This window comes from Theropithecus gelada, chromosome 6, assembly GCF_003255815.1.
Source record: "Theropithecus gelada isolate Dixy chromosome 6, Tgel_1.0, whole genome shotgun sequence".
NCBI classification, from domain to species: Eukaryota; Metazoa; Chordata; class Mammalia; order Primates; family Cercopithecidae; genus Theropithecus; species Theropithecus gelada.
The window spans coordinates 36,947,451-36,966,041 of NC_037673.1; the positions used below are offsets into that span (position 1 = coordinate 36,947,451).

At 40.7% G+C, this 18,591-nt stretch overlaps 1 protein-coding gene across 1 annotated transcript in view; it reads right to left on the bottom strand.

Annotated features, from left to right (window-relative positions):
• The window catches only part of NUP155 (nucleoporin 155), a 75,517-nt gene that overhangs the window by 12,014 nt on the left and 44,912 nt on the right, over positions 1–18,591 (bottom strand). The window contains exons 21-25 of the mRNA XM_025388766.1: positions 15,543–15,640; positions 10,064–10,194; positions 6,178–6,369; positions 4,689–4,827; positions 2,860–2,995 (exon numbers count right to left, since the gene is read on the bottom strand). Coding sequence (XP_025244551.1) covers positions 2,860–2,995; positions 4,689–4,827; positions 6,178–6,369; positions 10,064–10,194; positions 15,543–15,640 — 696 coding nt within the window. The remainder of the gene's footprint in view (positions 1–2,859; positions 2,996–4,688; positions 4,828–6,177; positions 6,370–10,063; positions 10,195–15,542; positions 15,641–18,591) is intronic.

Genomic DNA, 18,591 nt, shown 5'->3' on the forward strand with positions numbered 1-18,591 from the left:
GGGCTTGAGGCTGGGAGTTCAAGACTAGCCAGGGCAACAGAGTGAGACCATGTCTCTACAAAAAATACAAAAAATTGGCCGGGCACAGTGGCTCACAACTGTAATCCTAGCACTCTGGGAGACGAAGGCAGGGGGATTGCCAGAGGTCAGGAGTTCAAGACCAGTCTGGCCAACATGGTGAAACCCCGTATCTGCTAAAAATACAAAAATTAGCCAGGCGTAGGGGTGCACGCCTGTAGTGCCAGTTATTCAGGAGACTGAGGCACAAGAATTGCTTGAACCTGGGAGGCAGAGGTTGAGGCGAGCTGAGATCATGCCACTGCACTCCATCCTGGGCGATAGCAAGACCCTGTCTCAAAAAACAAAAAAACAAAAAACAAAAAAACCAAACCAAAACAAAAAATTAACCAAGCGTGGTGGTATGCACCTGTAATCCCAGCTACTTGAGAGGCAGAGGCAGGAGGATCGCTTGAGCCCAGAAATGTAAGGCTGCAAGTGAGCTATTATCATGCCACTGTACTCCAACCCAGGCAATAGAATGAGGCCCTGTCTCAAAAACAAAAAACAAAACCCCCCCAAAACAAAACAAACAACAAAAAAAGAAAGCCATTGATTTACCTTACCTAATTTAAGTATATACAAGGATTTCAAGACTATTTGGCAGAATATATGTACATATTTGGCATTTAAAGTAACAGAAACCATATACTTTTTCAGTAAGTTTGAGAAGCGTTTGGTTAAACATAAAAGGGTAAAGTCATTAAATATAGTAATAAAAAAATATGTTTTCGCCAGATGTGGTGGCTGACACCTGTAATCTCAGCACTTTGGGAGGCTGAGAAGGAAGGATTGCTTGAGCCCAGGAGTTAAAGACCAGCCTGGGCTTATAGTGAGGCCCTGTCTCTACAGAAATTAAAGAGATAAAAAAAATTAGCCGAGTGTGGTGACATGTGCCTGTAGTCCCAGCTACTCAGGAGGCTGAGGTGGGAAGATCACTGGATCACTTGAGCCCAAAAGGTCAAGGCTACAGTGAGCTATGATGCTGCCACTGAACTCCAGCCCAGGAGACAGAGGGAGGCTTTGTCTCAAAAACAAAAACAAAACAAAACAAAACACCTTCCATATATATATGTTATAGAAAGGTTATATATATTTCTTTTTTTTTTCCGAGACAGAGCCTTGCTCTGACACCCAGGCTGGAGTTCTGTGGTGCAATCTCAGCTCACTGCAACCTCTGCCTCCTGGATTCAAGCAATTCTCCTGCCTCAGCCTCCCAAGTTGCCAGGATCACAGGTGTGCACCACCATGCCTGGCTAATTTTTGTATTTTTAGTAGAGACAGGGTTTCACTATGATGGTCAGGCTGGTCTCAAACTCCTAACCTCATGATCTGCCCACCTCAGCCTCCCAAAGTGCTGGGATTACAGTTGTGAGCCACTGTGCCCGGCCTATATTTCTTTTAAGGACATACATTTCTCTTTTAACAGTCTCAACAAATTTGGGAATACATAAAAATTATCCTTTAAAATGAAATACTAGGCCAGATCACGCCTGTAATCCCAGAACTTTGGGAGGCCAAGGTGGGCAGATCATCTGAGGTCAGGAGTAAGAGACCAGCCTGCCCAACATGGAGAAACCCTCTCTATACTAAAAACGCAAAAAACTTAGCTGGGCGTGGTGGCGTTTGCCTGTAATCCCAGCTACCAGGGAGACTGAGGGAGGAGAATCGCCTAAATCCAGGAGGTGGAGGTTGCAGTGAACTGAGATTGTGCCACTGCATTCTATCCTAGGCAACAAGAGTGAAAATTCTGTCTCAAAAAAAATAAATACATGAATAAAATAAAATGAAATACTAATCATCATCCGGAACCAAAAAATTGGAGAAAAAAAATAGCTAGTTTTGTTTTCAAACAAGTAATCCCATTTAAAAACACATTAGTAAGTCTCAGAAGAATCACAGAGGTAAGTTAAAAAACACTCATAAGCATTTAAGAATTCTCATCAGAATACATTTTACTTCTAGGTTAAGAATTATAACCTATGAGCAGGGCGCGGTGGCTCACGCCCATAATCCCAACACTTTGGCAGGCTGAGGCAGGTGGATCACTTGAGGTCAGGAGTTTGAAACAAGCATGGGCAACATGGTGAAACCCTGTCTCCACTAAAAATACAAAAACTAGCCGGGCATGGTGGTGTGTGCCTGTAATCCCAGCTACTCAGAAGACTGAGGCCGGAAAATCGCTTGAACCCAGGAGGAGGAGGTTGCAGTGAGCTAAGATCGTGCCACTATACCCCAGCCTGGGTGACTCAAAAAAAAAAAAAAAAAAAAAAAGTTATAACCTATAACCTTAACCTATTAATATTCAGGCCTTTGATAAAACAAGAAGTCACTTTCAAGTAAAAGCAAAAGGATAATTCAGTATTATAAGGGTTACACTTGAAATATTATTTCCCTAATATTGTCAATTAAACCTTTACACAAGGAGGCCAGACACGGTGGCTGATGGCTGTAATCCTAGCACTCTGCAAGACTGAGGTGGGTGGATCAATTGAGGTTAGGAGTTGAAGACCAGCCTGGTCAAAATGGTGAAACCCTGTCTCTACTAAAAATACAAAATTAGCCAGGCGTGGTGGTGCGCACCTGTAATCCCAGCTACATGGGAGGCTGAGGCACGAGAATACCTTGAACTTGGGAGTCAGAGGTTGCAGTGAGCCAAGATCACACCACTGCACCCCAGCCCAGATGACAGGGCAAGACTCTGTCTCAAAAAATATATATAAATCAAAAAACAAAAAACTTTACGCAAAAAAAAAGTCTGTATCCATAAATATGACAATCTGCTAAGGTAATGGAATGCACCTTTCTTGGAAGGCCTGAAGTCCAACTATATCTTCTTCTGGTTCTCCATGTTTATAGAAATGAAGTCCAAGACCTTGAGGATCTTTTTTCTCTGCAGCCGTAAGAGAAAGTTCCACCACACCCTCATAAAATCTCACTGATGGGAAAGAAAAGAATGAAGGCCTATGACTTACTACTAAGTTGGATACATTTTTCCTTAGCTGGCACATAAAAATAATGGTCAAGGTTATGTCTCTACTGTACAATAGTTACCCTGCTAACATAAAATATTTCTGATAGGTCTTCAGAAGAAAAAAGTCTTAACATGCCTAAAAGGCATCTGTTAAATATATTTCTTCATTGGGGGCCGGGTGTGTAATCCCAGCACTTTGCGAGGCTGAGGCGGGCAGATCACGAGGTCAGGAGTTCGAGACCAGGCTGACCAACATGGTGAAACCCCATCTCTACTAAAAATACAAAAATTAGCCGGGCGTGGTGGCACATGCCTGTAATCCCAGCTACTCAAAAGGCTGAGGCAGGAGAATCACTTGAACCGGGGAGGCAGAGGTTGCAGTGAGCTGAGATTGCACCACTGCACTCCAGCCTGGGCGACACAGTGAGACTCTGTCTCAAAAAAAAAAAAACAAAAAAAAAACACCAAAAACCAAAAACAAAAACTTATATATATTTCTTCATTGGAAAAAAAAAGATATTTCAAACAACAAAAAGGAAAGTTTTAGTTCCCTACAGGAGGGGGGAAAAATACCTTGAGATTAAATATAATATCTGTGCAAACAGAGCCTTTACATTATCTTAGATTTGATTTAAAGTAATTTTTTAAAAAGTAAGCAGATTATACCTTAAAACTCAAAAAATTTTAAATACCTGAAAAATAAATGTAATCCAGAGCAATCTAAAACATAACAGTAATTGAAATGGACAAGAACTGAAATTCTAATGCTAAAAAGTTACATATTTCAGCCAGGCGCAGTGGCTCACGTCTGTAATCCTAGCACTTTGAGAGGCTGAGATGGGTGTATCACCTGAGGTCAGGAGTTCTAGACCAGCCGGGCCAACATGGTGAAACCCTATCTCTACTAAAAATACAAAAATTAGCTGGGTATTGGCTGGGTGCGGTGGCTCACGCCTGTAATCCCAGCACTTTGGGAGGCTGAGGTGGGCGGATCATGAGGTCAGGAGATCGAGACCATCCTGGCTAACACGGTGAAACCCTGTCTCTACTAAAAATACAAAAAACTAGCCAGGCATGGTGGCAGGCACCTGTAGTCCCAGCTACTTGGGAGGCTAAGGCAGGAGATTGGCGTGAACCTGGGAGGCAGAGCTTGCAGTGAGCTGAGATCATGCCACTGCACTTCAGCCTCGGTGACAGAGAGAGACTCCATCTCAAAAAAAAAAAAAAAAGTAAAAAATAAATAAATAAATAAAAATTAACTGGACAAGGTGGCGCGTGCCTGTAATCCCAGCTACCAGGGAGACTGAGGCAGGAGAATTGTTGCAACCTGGGAGGCGAAGGCTGCAGGGAGCTGAGATCGTGCCACTGTACTCCAGCCTGGCTGACAGAGAGAGACTCCATCTCAAAAAACAAACAAACAAACAAAACTTATACATTTCAAAAGATAAAAAGACCATTACAGCTTCTGCAGGTCAGTGTAGTCATCAGATATTGCAACACAATGATACGACATTCCTATGTCCTTTCACTCGGCCTCTGATGTTGAAAGAAGATTTGCGTCTGGAAAGTGGCTTTTCATCATTAGCTCGCTTCATTCATACACTATCATTTATCTTCTGAGTTGAGTAAAAGATACAAGAAACATTTTATTTCTCACCTTGTCTATACTGAGCACAAACATTGGAAAGGTCCACTTGATTGCTAATTTTTTGATATTCCTTTAATGATTCCCTTAACATTCTTTCTTTTTCAGTCTTATTTTGAACTTGTCGGGAACGCTGGAGAAGCTCATTTGCCTAGAAGAGGAGATAACAAGAACTTAAAAATATATAAAACCAAGCAGACAGATGATGCTGTCAACTAAGTTTTAGTCTATGTCTAAATTTATATATGATTATTACCATTAAAAATGAAAACAACTCTACAAACTTACTTCTTAATTTTAGGCAGAAAAGTTTTTGACCAAAAATTCCTAGCTATTCTTAATTCCTCTCACAAATATGTTAAGCAAGAGAGCTTTTGTCTGGTAATTATCTTGCCTAGTCAATACATTATTGGGCAGCAGGCAGTCCATGCGACACTCATTTATTTATTTTTTCCACCTGTAGGAAAGGATCAATAAAAATGCCCCCATTAACTATAATTCACCAAAAGATTTACTTGAAGTTTTAGTACTTTTCCTTAACTTCTAAGGAGATAAATTATTCCCTAAATTTTCTTAATTTGTAAATTTAGTGATTTTTCTTAATTTCTCACCTTTGACTTTTTAATATGGCCTAAAAACACTATCAAAGATTCTTTATGGGCCAGGAGCAGAGGCTCATGTCTATAATCCCAACACTTTGCAAGGCCGAGGCAGGCGGAGGTCAGGAGTTCAAGACCACCCTAGACAACATGGTGAAACCGTGTCTCTACCAAAAATATAAAAAATTAGCCAGGTGTGGTGGTGCACACCTGTAATCCCAGCTATTTGGGAGGCCGAGGCAGGAGAATCACTTGAACCTGGGAGGTAGAGGTTGCAGTGAGCTGAGATCGTGCCACTGCACTCCAGCCTGGGCGACAGGGCAAGACTCTGTCTTATAAAAAAATAAATAAATAAATAAAAATATATTAAAAAAATAGAAGATTCTTCATGAAAAACTTAAAGGAGGGCCGGGCATAGCGGCTCACACTTATAATCCCAGCACTATGGGAGGCTGAGGCAGGAGGATCCGCTTGAAGCCAAGAGTTCAAGACTAGCCTGTACAACAAATCGGAACATGTCTCTATGAAAAAGAAAAAATTTGGCTGGGTGCAGTGCTGCACACCTGTAGTCCCCAGCTACGTGAGAGGACTGCTTGAGTCTAGGACTTAGACACTGCTGTGAGCTATGATCACAGCACTGCACTACAGCCTAAGCAACAGAGTGAAAACCTGTGTCAAATAAATAAACAAAAATATTTTTAAAAAGAAAAGCTAAGCTTAAAAGAGTATACACAGGTTTTAAGAAGCCACATATTCCAACCCCTTTCTTAGATGAGGATCCTGAGGCTAGGAGAGGTTAAGAGATCTAACTGACTGAGGTCCTATATTAAGTGAAACAAGATGGTTCATCATACATGATACCTCTTATAACTAACAATGAAATAGATAATAAAGTATCATACCTTGGAACAAATGGCATCATCAGTGCTATACAGAAGTGGGCAGATATCCTGCAAATGTAAACTAATGCCATCAACAGCGGCATTATCTCTGATGTAGCAGTTGATAAGAGAAGCAATTAATGCCCCTGTGAGTTCTTTGTCCCTGATTACAAGATCTTTAAAGGTTGTGATCTTCAGCTGCTCTTGAAGTTCCTAGGAGCATAAAACTTTTCTATCACAATTATAAAAATACCATATTACTAAACATAATGAAATTATTGTAATAACTTAAAATAACCTAAACATTGATAGACTCTGTAATTGAAAAGTGAAAATATACTAATTAGTAGAAACAAATTTTTGCAAACTTACATAAAATCATACAGAGTTGGAAAAGAACGTACAGTAGATCTAGTCCAAAACTCTCACTTTCCAAATGAGAAAAGTAAAGCTTAAGTAGAGCCAAAACTAGAGCCAGATCTCCTCGCTTTGGTTATAAAATGGAAAAAACAATCACGTGGCTACATTTGAAAATCTTGGGCTTACATTTTACTTCTTCCTAAAACTGTTAGAATTCCATTATTCTAGACCTTATAATATTGGAGTTTAATCTGTATTGTGAACAAATGTGCTTGTCCAAATGAAGCTCTAAAGTATTGATTTATACTATAGTAAAAGATTCTGTTAGTGATGTGACTGCTATCTCTTTTTCCTAAATTCAAGGAAATATCGAAACTGTGTTAAAATTCTTGAACAAATCTTTAATTTGCATTCATTGAGCACACAATTGGTGATGTAAGGAAGAGAGCTTTGAAGATGGATCACAAAAACATACCCAGGATAAAAACCTACCTACAATATATTTATCACTCAATAAAACTCAAAATTATTCTACTTGGTATGAAAACGCTAACAGTTTCATAATTAAATATATTAGCTTGGATGGGTGCAGCACACCAACATGGCACAAGTATACATATGTAACAAACCTGCACGTTATGCACATGTACCCTACAACTTAAAGTATAATAATAATAAATAAATTTAAAAAATATATATATATATATTAGCTTGAATTTTTAAAAAGAAAAAACAGTATCTATTCATTGGACACTAGTAGAAAGAATTAGGAGATTGCCTTCTAACGTTGAAAAATGGTATACAAGAGTCAAAAATTAAGCGTTTCAGAGTAGTGAAATATCCATATAGGACAGGAAAATTTTTTTTTTTACAGAATTGCAGCTAGTAACTGGGGAAGGAATCACAGATTTAAAATATCCTTTTGGCCGGGCACAGTGGCTCTTGCCTGTAATCCCAGCACTTTGATAGGCCAAGGTGGGTGGATGACCTGAGGTCGGGAGTTCAACACCAGCCTGGCCAACATGGTGAAACCCTGTCTCTACTAAAAATACAAAAATCAGTCAGGCATGGTGGCACATGCCTGTAGTCCCAGCTACTCGGGAAGCTGAGGCAGGATAATTGCTTATACCCAGGAGGTGGAGGTTGCAGTGATCTGAGATCGCTCCACAGCACTCCAGCCTGGGTGACAGAACGAGACACTGTCTCAAAAAAATAAAAAATGAACAAATAAATATTCCCCTTTTGTAATTCTAAATGAAATAATAAATTCCAGCAATGATTATCAATGGATGATTAAAGTCTGATGGAGAATTCCACAATGGCAGTATTAGGCTTACTACTTGAATCCAGCAATCCATCTCAGTATCACTAAAAGGACAATGAAACCTTTTTTGTCTTCTAACAGTCTGATGAACAAACCACTACCTATGAAGTATTCTATTCTTCCTCAAAAAAGGAGCTGAACCGAATCAAGCCTATATAATAAACTTTCATTTTATAGAAAATGCAGGAGATAGAGGAAGAAGTTCACTACGAAGAGGGTTAAAAAAAAAAAGCCTTAGAATGTCCTTACAATGCTGGACATGCTACTGGATTGATGATTGGACTTCTACAAGGCAACAGCAAGGAAAAGAAAAAGAAGGAAAGACTGCTTCAGATTGAAACAGATGAAAGATAAACAATAAATTCCACGAGCAAACCAACTAAACTGTTTAGATCCTGATTTGAATGAACCAATCTGTAAAAAGACATTTTTCAGACAGATTTTGCTATCAAATATTGATAGTTAATATTGGTAACTATCCAACCTAGGAGATACGGTGAAAACCCATCTCTACAAAAAAAAAAAAACCAAAATATAGCTAGGCATAGTGGTGTGTGCCTATAGTACCAGCTACTCCGGAGGCTAAAGTAGGAGGATCACTGGAGCCCAGGGAGGTCAAGGGTGCAGTGAGTTGTGATCGTGCTACTGCACTCCAGACAGAGCAAGACACTGTCTCAAGAAAAACTGGTAACTGTGATAATGACATTGTTGTTATTCAAGGAACTATTTTTTTTAAGAAACACAATATCTTGAAAATGCTGAATGAGTCAAATGTACGTGGGAGTTACAGTTTTTGCTCTACTTCTGTATACGTTCAGAAATGCTCACAAATAAAAGGTAGGAATAAATATCCTCTATATATTCTAACAGCAGTTGCCGGGCACGGTAGGTCACGCCTGTAATCCTAGCATTTTGGGACGCCGAGGCGGGTGGATTACCTGAGCTCAGGAGTTTGAGATCAGCCTGGGCGACACGGTGAAACCCAGTCTCTACTAAAATACAAAAAATTAGCTGGGCATGGGTGGCGTGCACCTGTAACCCCAGCTACTTGGGAGGCTGAGGCAGGAGAATTGCCAGAACCTGGGAGGCGGAGGTTGCAGTGAGCCGAGATCGTACAACTGCACTTTGGCCTGGGCGACAGAGTGAGACTCCATCTCTAAAATAACAACAACAACAACAAAAATACATACATAAAATGAAGTAGGAGTGGTTTGTGTGTGTGTGTGAGAGAGAGACAGGGTTCACTCTGTCACCCAGGCTAGGACGCAGTGGCACAATCACAGCTAACTGGTGCCTCAACCTCCCAGGCTCAAGTGCTCCTCCCATTTCAGCTTCCCAAGTAGCTGGGACTACAGGCATGTGCCACCACACGACTAATTTATTTTTTATTTTTAGTAGAGATGGGTCCTGACATCTTGTCCAGGATAGTGCTGAACTCCTAGGCTTAAGTGATCCTCCTGCCTCAGCCTCCCAAAGTGCTGGGATCGCAGGCATGAGGCACGGTGCCCAGTCAAGAGTATTTAATTTAGGTTGTTGGGTCCTTTGAAATTATATGCAAAAGTCTGTGTGTCCATGTTGATGTGCATTTCTTTTTTTTTTTTTTTTTTTTGAGACGGAGTCTCGCTCTGTCGCCCAGGCTGGAGTGCAGTGGCCGGATCTCAGCTCACTGCAAGCTCCGCCTCCTGGGTTCACACCATTCTCCTGCCTCAGCCTCCCGAGTAGCTGGGACTACAGGCGCCCGCCACCTCGCCCGGCTAGTTTTTTGTATTTTTTTAGTAGAGACGGGGTTTCACCGTGTTAGCCAGGATGGTCTCGATCTCCCGACCTCGTGATCCGCCCGTCTCGGCCTCCCAAAGTGCTGGGATTACAGGCTTGAGCCACCGCGCCCGGCCGATGTGCATTTCTTTAAGGGTAGTGAGAGATAGCTTTTATCAGATTCTCAGAAGAACCTGTAGCTCAAATAAAGGTTATAGTCCACTGTTTTAAAAAATATGTTTTGTAAAGTATGATTTCATTCACATAACCACAAGTAAAAACTTGTGGCTTTGAAAAAAATAGGTCCCCCAAGTTAGTAAGCTTTTGTGCAATCTTCCTGTAACATACTAACTTGATTATTAACGTAAATGCTTCCCAAAATAATCTCCTCCAAAGCCAAAATACTCATCCAAAAAAATCCAAACATAGTATTAATGGTACAATCATAAAAAAATAAAAAAAACTTACCTTCTGAAGTTCTGCCACAATGACAGTGAATTGATGTTCACAAAGAAGTTTCCATAAAGCCAGAGCCTGATATGATTTTCGAACCAGCTGCTGAATTGCCTGAAGTGAAATCTTTTCACTTAGTTGAGCCTCTAATGAGAAAACAAAACTAATAAATTATTATAAAATAACATAGGTTAAGATGCTTTATTTAAAATAAAAACCATAGTTAAGGTTGAAATCCCCATTGTTTTCCTCCCAGCCCCCATTAGAAGCAACTATGATAATCAGTAGTATTTATGTTTTTATCTTCTCTCTGTGTCTGTATATACATATGCTTCTGTGTTTGTGTAGATAAACATAAACCATGAAAATATTGCTGCATGGCCGGGCAGAGGCTCATGCCTGTACTCCCAGCACTTTGGGAGGCCGAGGCAGGTGGATCACGTGGTCAGGAGATCGAGACCATCCTGGCTAACATGGTGAAACCCCGTCTCTACTAAAAATATAAATAATTAGCCGGGGAGGATGGCGGGCGCCTGCAGTCCCATCTACTTGGGAGGCCGAGGCAGGAGAATGGCGTGAACCCGGGAGGCGGAGCTTGCAGTGAGCCGAGATTGCGCCACTGCACTCCAGCCTGGGCAACAGAGCAAGACTTCATCTCAAAAAAAAAAAAAATTGCTGTATTTTTAACAAATACACCATTGCTTTTTCTACTCAGTTATATGTTCGCAGGCTATCTACACTGATAAATATAAATCTAGTACATTTATTTTCACTACTGAGTGTTCCATCATGTAAGTATACCACAATTTGGCCCATTTTTCACTTGGAGGACATTATACTGTTTCTAGTATTTTGAAAATAAAACAATGATGCAATAAATATTCTTAAAGAACATCTCCTAGAAAGCACAGTAAAGTTAGTCTAGGACTGAGTTTCTCAAACCCTAGATCAACATGCACTGGCGAGTCATGAAATCAGTTTAGTCAGTGATGATAGCTTTTCGCTCACCCCTCAAAATATAGAAAGTGGAAAAGAATTCAAAAAAGAAAGAAATATCAAAGTATAAAACAAGTAGAAATACTTCAGGAAAATCTATTTTAGTTTGTATGTATGCTTTTAAACATCTGAGTCATAATGTAAGATATATTTCTTTTCTTTTTTCCCCTGAGATGGAGTCTTGCTCTGTTGTCCAGGCTGCAGTGCAGTGGTACAATCTCAGCTCACTGCAACCTCTGCCTCCTGGGTTGAAGTGATTCACCTGCCTCAGCTTCCCGAGCAGCTGGGATTACAGGCACCCACCACCACGCCCACCTAATTTTGGTATTTTTTTGTAGAGACAGGGTTTCACCATGTTGGCCAGGCTGGTCTCAAACTCCTGACCTCAAATGATCTGCCTGCCTTGGCCTCCCAAAGTGCTAGGATTAAAGGCGTGAGCCGCTACAGCTGGCCATGTAAGATATATTTCTTACTGTGGGAAAAAGTTTGAAAAAAACTCCTTTAAGGATATATACCTAGAAGTGAAACTATCAGCTTTCAGAATATATGTTTAGCTTTTACCAGATATGATCAAATTGCTCTCCAAAGCAGTTGTTTCAGTATAAACTGCCAGCAATTCAAATGCTCCTATTTGTACAAATCCTCACCAATGTTTAGTAATGCAATCTCAAAGCCATACTGAAATATCATTAGCCGCTCAGAAAAAAAATTTGCAAAATGGTGGCTGGGCACAGTGGCTCATGGCTGGTAATCCCAGCACTTTGGAAAGCCGAGATGGGCGGATCACTTGAGGCCATGAGTTTGAGACCAGCTTGGCCAACATGGCAGAACCCCACCTCCACTAAAAATCCAAAAATTAGCCAGGTGTGGTGGCACATGCCTGTAATCCCACTTACTCAGGTGGCTGAGCCACGATTATTGCTTGAACGCAGGAGGTGGAGGTTGCAGTGAGCCAAGATGGCACCATTGTACTCCAGCCTGGGCAATAGAGCAAGACACTGTCTCAAAACAAAACAAAACAGAACAGAACAGAAACAAAATTGGAGGAGAGGCAAACAATTTCAACATTTTTTAAAAAAGAGAAAAAATTTAAGGCTGGGCACAGTGGCTCACGCCTGTAATCCCAGCACTTTGGGAGGCCGAGGCGGGCGGATCACAAGGTCAGTGTATCAAGACCATCCTGGCTAAAAGAGTAAAACCCTGTCACTACTAAAAATAAAAAAAATTAGCTGGGTGTGGTGGCAGGCGCCTGTAGTCCCAGCTACTTGGGAGGCTGAGGCAGGAGAATGGCGTGAACCTGGGAGGCGGAGCCTGGGCGACAGAGTGAGACTCCATCTCAAAAAAAGAAAAGAGAGAGAAAAAATTTAAAAGACAGTAAAAAAGAATTTACAAAATGATGAATAGAAACCTAGGGTCCTGAGTAGGGAAGAAAGTAGCTTGGGATAAAAGTAAATGGTTGAGTGTTGAGAAAGTTCTATTGGCCAGGCGTGGTGGCTCACGCAAGTAATCGCAGCATTTTGGGAGGCCGAGTTGGGCGGATCACCTGAGGTCATGAGTTCAAGACCGGCCTGGCCAAAGTGGCAAAACCCCGTCTCTACTAAAAACACAAAAATCAGATAGGCATGGTGGCACACGCCCGTGATCCCAGCTACTTGAGAGGCTGAGGCAGGAGAATCGCTTGAACCTGGGAAACAGAGGTTGCGGTGAGCCAAGACTGCGCCACTGCACTCCGGCCTTGGTGAAGAAGCGAGACTCCGTCTCAAAACAAACAAACAAACCAGAAAGTTCTATCACGGCCAGAAAAAGTAACGCTAACCCTAACAATGGAAGGCAAAAGAACTTAAAAAAAATTAAATGGCACAAAAAGTTCATGCAATAACTTATTATTCTTCTAACTTGTATCTGGAATAACTGAAGATTACAAGAACTTTTCAGTTGCCTTATTCTTTCCTTGTTACTAGTTATAATTGATAAAAAGCACAACGAAATATTTGACTCATATTTTTAGCTCTATAAAAAGGCATATTACTAATCATTAGGGAAACGTAAATCAAAATCCCAATGAGATGCCATTCCATGTTCATTAGGATGGCTATATATAAAAGGACAGAAAAATGACAAATGTTGGCAAAGATGTGAAGAAATTGGGACCTTTGTGCATTGCTACTAGAAGTATAAAATGCTGTAGCTGGCCAGGCGCAGTGGCTCACACCTGTAATCCTAGCACTTTGGGAGGCCGAGATGGGTGGATCACCTGAGGTCAGGAGTTCAAGACCAGCCTGGCCAACATGGTGAAACCCTCTCTATACTAAAAATACAAAAATTAGCTGGGTGTGGTAGCCTGTAACCGCAGCTACTCGGGAGGCTGAGGCAGAATTGCTTGAACCTGGGAGGTGGAGGTTGCAGTGAGCCAAGATCGCACCATTGCACTCCAGCCTGGGCGACAAGAGTGAAACTCCGTATCAAAAAGAAATAAAGATAAACATAAACATAAAATGCAGTAGCTGCTATGAAACAGTATGGCAGTTCATCAAAAAATTAGTAATAGAATTACTATATGATATAGCAATTCCACTTCTGGGTATATACCCAAAAGAACTGAAAGCAGAGACTTTAATTCCTATTTGTTCACCCATGTTAATGGCAGCATTGTTCACAATAGCCAAAAAACGGAAGTAACTCAGCATCCATCAACAAATGAATGGATAAAGGAAGTGTAGTATGTGTGCACATATGCACATACACACAATAGAAATTACTCAATCTTAAAAAGGAAGGAAGTTCTGACACATGTTACAACATGGATGAACCTTGAGGACAGTAAGCTAAGTGACATAAGCCTGTCACAAAATGAAAAGCTTGGTTTCATTCTAATAGGGTACCCAAAGTGGTAAAATTCAGAGACAGAAAGTAGATTGGTGGTTGCCAGAGACCTGGGATAGGGGAAAAAAATTGGGGGTTATTATTTCATGGGGACAGAGTGACTTTTGGTGTTTTTTATTTTGTTTTTTAAGACAGAGTCTTGTTCTTGTTGCCCAGGCCAGAGTGCAATGGCACAAATTCAGCTCATTGCAACCTCCACCTGCTGGGTTCAAGCGATTCTCCTGCCTCAGCCTCCAGAGTAGCTGAGATTACAGGAGCCTGCCACCACGCCTGGCTGATTTTTGTATTTTTGATAGTGACGGGGTTTCACCATGTTGGCCAGGCTGGTCTTGAACTCCGGACCTCTGGTGATCCACCTGCCATGGCCTCCCAAAGTGCTGGGATTACAGGCGAGAGCCACCGTGCCCAGCCCAGAGTGACATTTTGGGGAAGATGACAAAAGTTCTGGAGATGGATATTGGTAATGGGGACATAAAATCAATATCCTGAATGCCACTGAACTGTACACTTAAAAATAGTAAAAACAGGCCAGGCGCAGTGGCTTATGCCTGTAATCCCAGCACTTTGGGAGGCTGAGGCGGGCGGATCACGAGGTCAGGAGATTGAGATCATCCTGCTTAACACGGTGAAACCCCGTCTCTACTAAAAAATACAAAAAAAAAAAAAAAAAAAATTAGCTGAGCGTGGTGGTAGGCACCTGTAGTCCCAGCTACTCAGAAGGCTGAGGCAGGAGAATGGAGTGAACCTGGGAGGCGGAGCTTGCAGTAAGCCAAGATTGCGCCACTGCACTCCAACCTGGGCGACAGAGTGAGACTCTGTCTCAAAAAAAAAAAAAAAATTAAAGTGGGGCCGGGTGCAGTGGCTCACATCTGTAATCCTAGCACTTTGGGAGGCCAAGGTGGGTGGATCACCAGAGGTTGGAAGTTTGAGACCAGCCTGACCAACATGGAGAAACCCCATCCCTACTGAAAATACAAAATTAGCCCAGTGTGGTGGCACATGCCTCTAATCCCAGCTACTCGGGGGGCTGAGGCAGAAGAATTGCTTGAACCCGGAAGCGGAGGTTGCAGTGAGCCAAGATCGCGCCATTGCACTCCAGCGTGGGAAGCAAGAGTGAAATTCTACCTCAAAAACATAAATAAATAAAAAGTAACAATGGTAAGTTTTATGGTATATACATATTTCACCACAATAAAAAAAAATCGTAATGAAATAGGTGTGTATCATGTTTTCTGGTGCAGGAAGGAACAAAAATGTATATGCTAAAAGAGGGAAATATACAACATCCATATTATCCTACTTTCTCAATCACACTTTTTTTATTTTTATTTTTGAGGTGGGGTCTCACTCTGTCACCCAGGCTGGAGTGCAATGGCATGATCTCAGCTCACTGAAACCTCTGCCCCCAGGAACAGGTGATTCTCCCAACTCGGCCTTCCAAAGTGGTGGTATTACAGGTGTGAGCCACCACCCCAGACCCAATTACACTGATATTTTAATTACAAATATTTGTGTACAAAGTACATTTTACCAAGAAAAGTCCACTGTTTTCTATTCAAGTAATAAAATTTTACTGAGGTCATGTACGCTTAACTGATGAGAAGCAGTAATTTACCATGAAACTTCCTCTGAAGCTCCTGTTGCATTTGCTGGGGATTTCCGTTTTCAGGACGCATGAATCCTATCAGCCTCTGCTGCACTTTAGCAGTAGTACTGAAACAGAAATTGCAGAATGTGTGTGTTTACAACAGCTTTATTGAGATATAACACATACTTACACAGTACAATTCAAACATTTAATATGTATAATTTTTAAAAATAATTCATAAGGTAGGGCAACCATCACCAGAAGGGCTGGTTGCCCCCCCAAAAAAAAAAGAAAAAAAATTGACAAATAAGAAAGAATTCTTGGCCGGGCGCAGTGGCTCAAGCCTGTAATCCCAGCACTTTGGGAGGCCGAGACGGGCGGATCACGAGGTCAGGAGATCGAGACCATCCTGGCTAACACGGTGAAACCCCGTCTCTGCTAAAAAAATACAAAAAACTAGCCGGGCGAGGTGGTGGGCGCCTGTAGTCCCAGCTACTCGGGAGGCTGAGGCAGGAGAATGGCATAAACCCGGGAGGCGGAGCTTGCAGTGAGCCGAGATGCGGTCACTGCACTCCAGCCTGGGCGACAGAGTGAGACTCCGTCTCAAAAAAAAAAAAAAAAAAAGAAAGAATTCTTGGAATTAAAAATTTGATGGCCAAAAAAATTTATGAGACAGACTAAACAGATGCTACTTAAAATGACTGAGATTAAATCAATTAAATGACTGAGAACATCAGCTATAAATTTTCCTAATTTGTAGAAAAAAAAAGATCAAGCAAAAAGAGGGGGTAAAGGAGAGAAAGGAAGGAAATTACAGAAGAGAAGAAACAAGCTAGATACAAGAGAGTAATATGATTCTCCAAAGAGAATGGGACAGAAGAAATATAGATTGAGTATCCCTAATAAAAAAAATCTAACATCTGAAATGCCCCCAAATCTAAAACGTTTTGCACATCAGCATGATGCTCAAAGGAAATGCTCACTGGAGCATTCTGGATTTCACATTTTCGGAATAGGGATGCTCAACCTAAGTATAATGCAAATACTTAAAAATCCAAAAAACCGTGAAAGCCAAAACACTTCTGGTTCCAAACAGTTCAGATAAGGGATACTCAATGTGTACCACGATACATAAAAAACAGGAGAAAAAAACTGATTAAAGCCAAGACGTTCATTCTAAAGGCTCACTAAGAGCTGTAAAGAAGATATACCTAAAGACATCATGTTGTGATTTTTGAATTTTGGTAATAAAAAGAAAAAAGCACAAAAAAATTTCAAAGTCAACACTAAGTCACTTACAAAGGAAAGAGAATCATACAGGTAATGTACTTTTTCATCTACAACACTAAACTTTGGCAAGAAAATGGTGCAAAATGTATACGAAGATCTGAGAAATGGTCTATGATCTTAAAATTCCACATTAACTGGGCAATAAAAACGAACAAAACATGAATACATACTACAACATAAATCTCAAACATGAGCCCCAAAAACACACTAAGTGAAAGAAGCCAGACTCCAAGACCACACAGTATGATTCTGTTTATATGACATGTCAAGAATAGGCACATCTACAGAAATAGAACAGATCAGTAAGTGTGTGGGACTAAGAAGTGGGAATGGAAAGTGACTGCTAATTGACATGAGGTATGTCTCCTAGATAATGGAAGTGTGCTAAAATTGGACTGTGGTAATGGTTGCACAATTCTATGAATTTACTAAAAGTCACCAAACTGAATATTCAAAATGAGTAAATTTAGTGGTATGTAAAGTAGATCTCAAAAATCTGTTTAAAAAATTTCCATACTCAATGAAACTAATGTTACAGAAATCCAGGGGCTGGTCAGGAGTTCGAGAGCAGCCTAGACTCTACTAAAAATACAAAAATTAGCTGGGCATGGTGGCAGGCGCCTATAATCCCAGTTACTCAGGAGGCTCAGGCAGGAGAATCGCTTGAACCCAGGAGGGGGAGGCTGCAGTGAGCCGAGGTTGCACCACAGCACTCCAGCCTGGGCGACAAGAGTGATACGCTGTCTCAAAAAAACTCCAAATGTCCATTCTTGGTTGCACGCTGTGGCTCACACCTGTAATCCCAACACTTTGGGAGGCTGAGGCCAGTGGATCACAAGGTCGAGTTCGAGACCAGCCTGGTCAACATGGTGAAACCTTGTCTCTGCTAAAAATACAAAGAAGAACTAGCCGGGCATAGTGGTGCACATCTGTAATCTAAGCTACTTGGAGGCTGAGGCAGGAGAATTGCTCCAAGCTGGGAGGTGGAGGTTGCAGTGAGCCAAGATGAAGCCTTTGTACTCCAGCCTAGGTGACAGAGCAAGAGTCCATGTAAACACATGTCCACACAAAAACTTGTACAGGAATGCTCATATCAGCACTCTTATTAGCCAAAAAGGTGAAATAACACAAATATCTATCAACTGATACACTGAGAAATGAGACAAAGTAGTAATACATGCTACAACAGTCAAACCCGGAAAACATGCTTAGGGAAAGAAATAGACACCAAAGGTTATCTGTTGCACACTTCCATTTATAGAAATGTTTCTATAAATATTCCATTTATATAAATATTTCTACAAATATTCCATTTTTATAAATATAGAAATATTCCATTAAAAAAATATAGAAACATTCCATTTTAAAAATAACATTTGTATAAATATTCCATTTATATAAATATAACATTTGTATAAATATTCCATTTATGTAAATATAAAATTTATAGAAATATTCCATTTACATAAGTATATTCATATAAATATTTATATATTACATTGTATACTATAAATATTCCATTTAGATAAATATTTATATAAATATTCCAATTTATATAAATACTCAGAAAAGGCAGATCTGTGGAGACAGAAAGATTAGTGGTTGCCAGGGACTGGGGGAAGGTCCATGAATAATAATGGCTGGTCATGGGCACAGTTTCTTCTCGGTGTGATGAAAATGTTCTGGAATTAGACAGTGGTGATGGTTGCATAACCTTGTAGATACACTAAAAATACTAAACTGGACACTTTAAAAGGACCAACTTTATAGTATGCAAATTATCTCA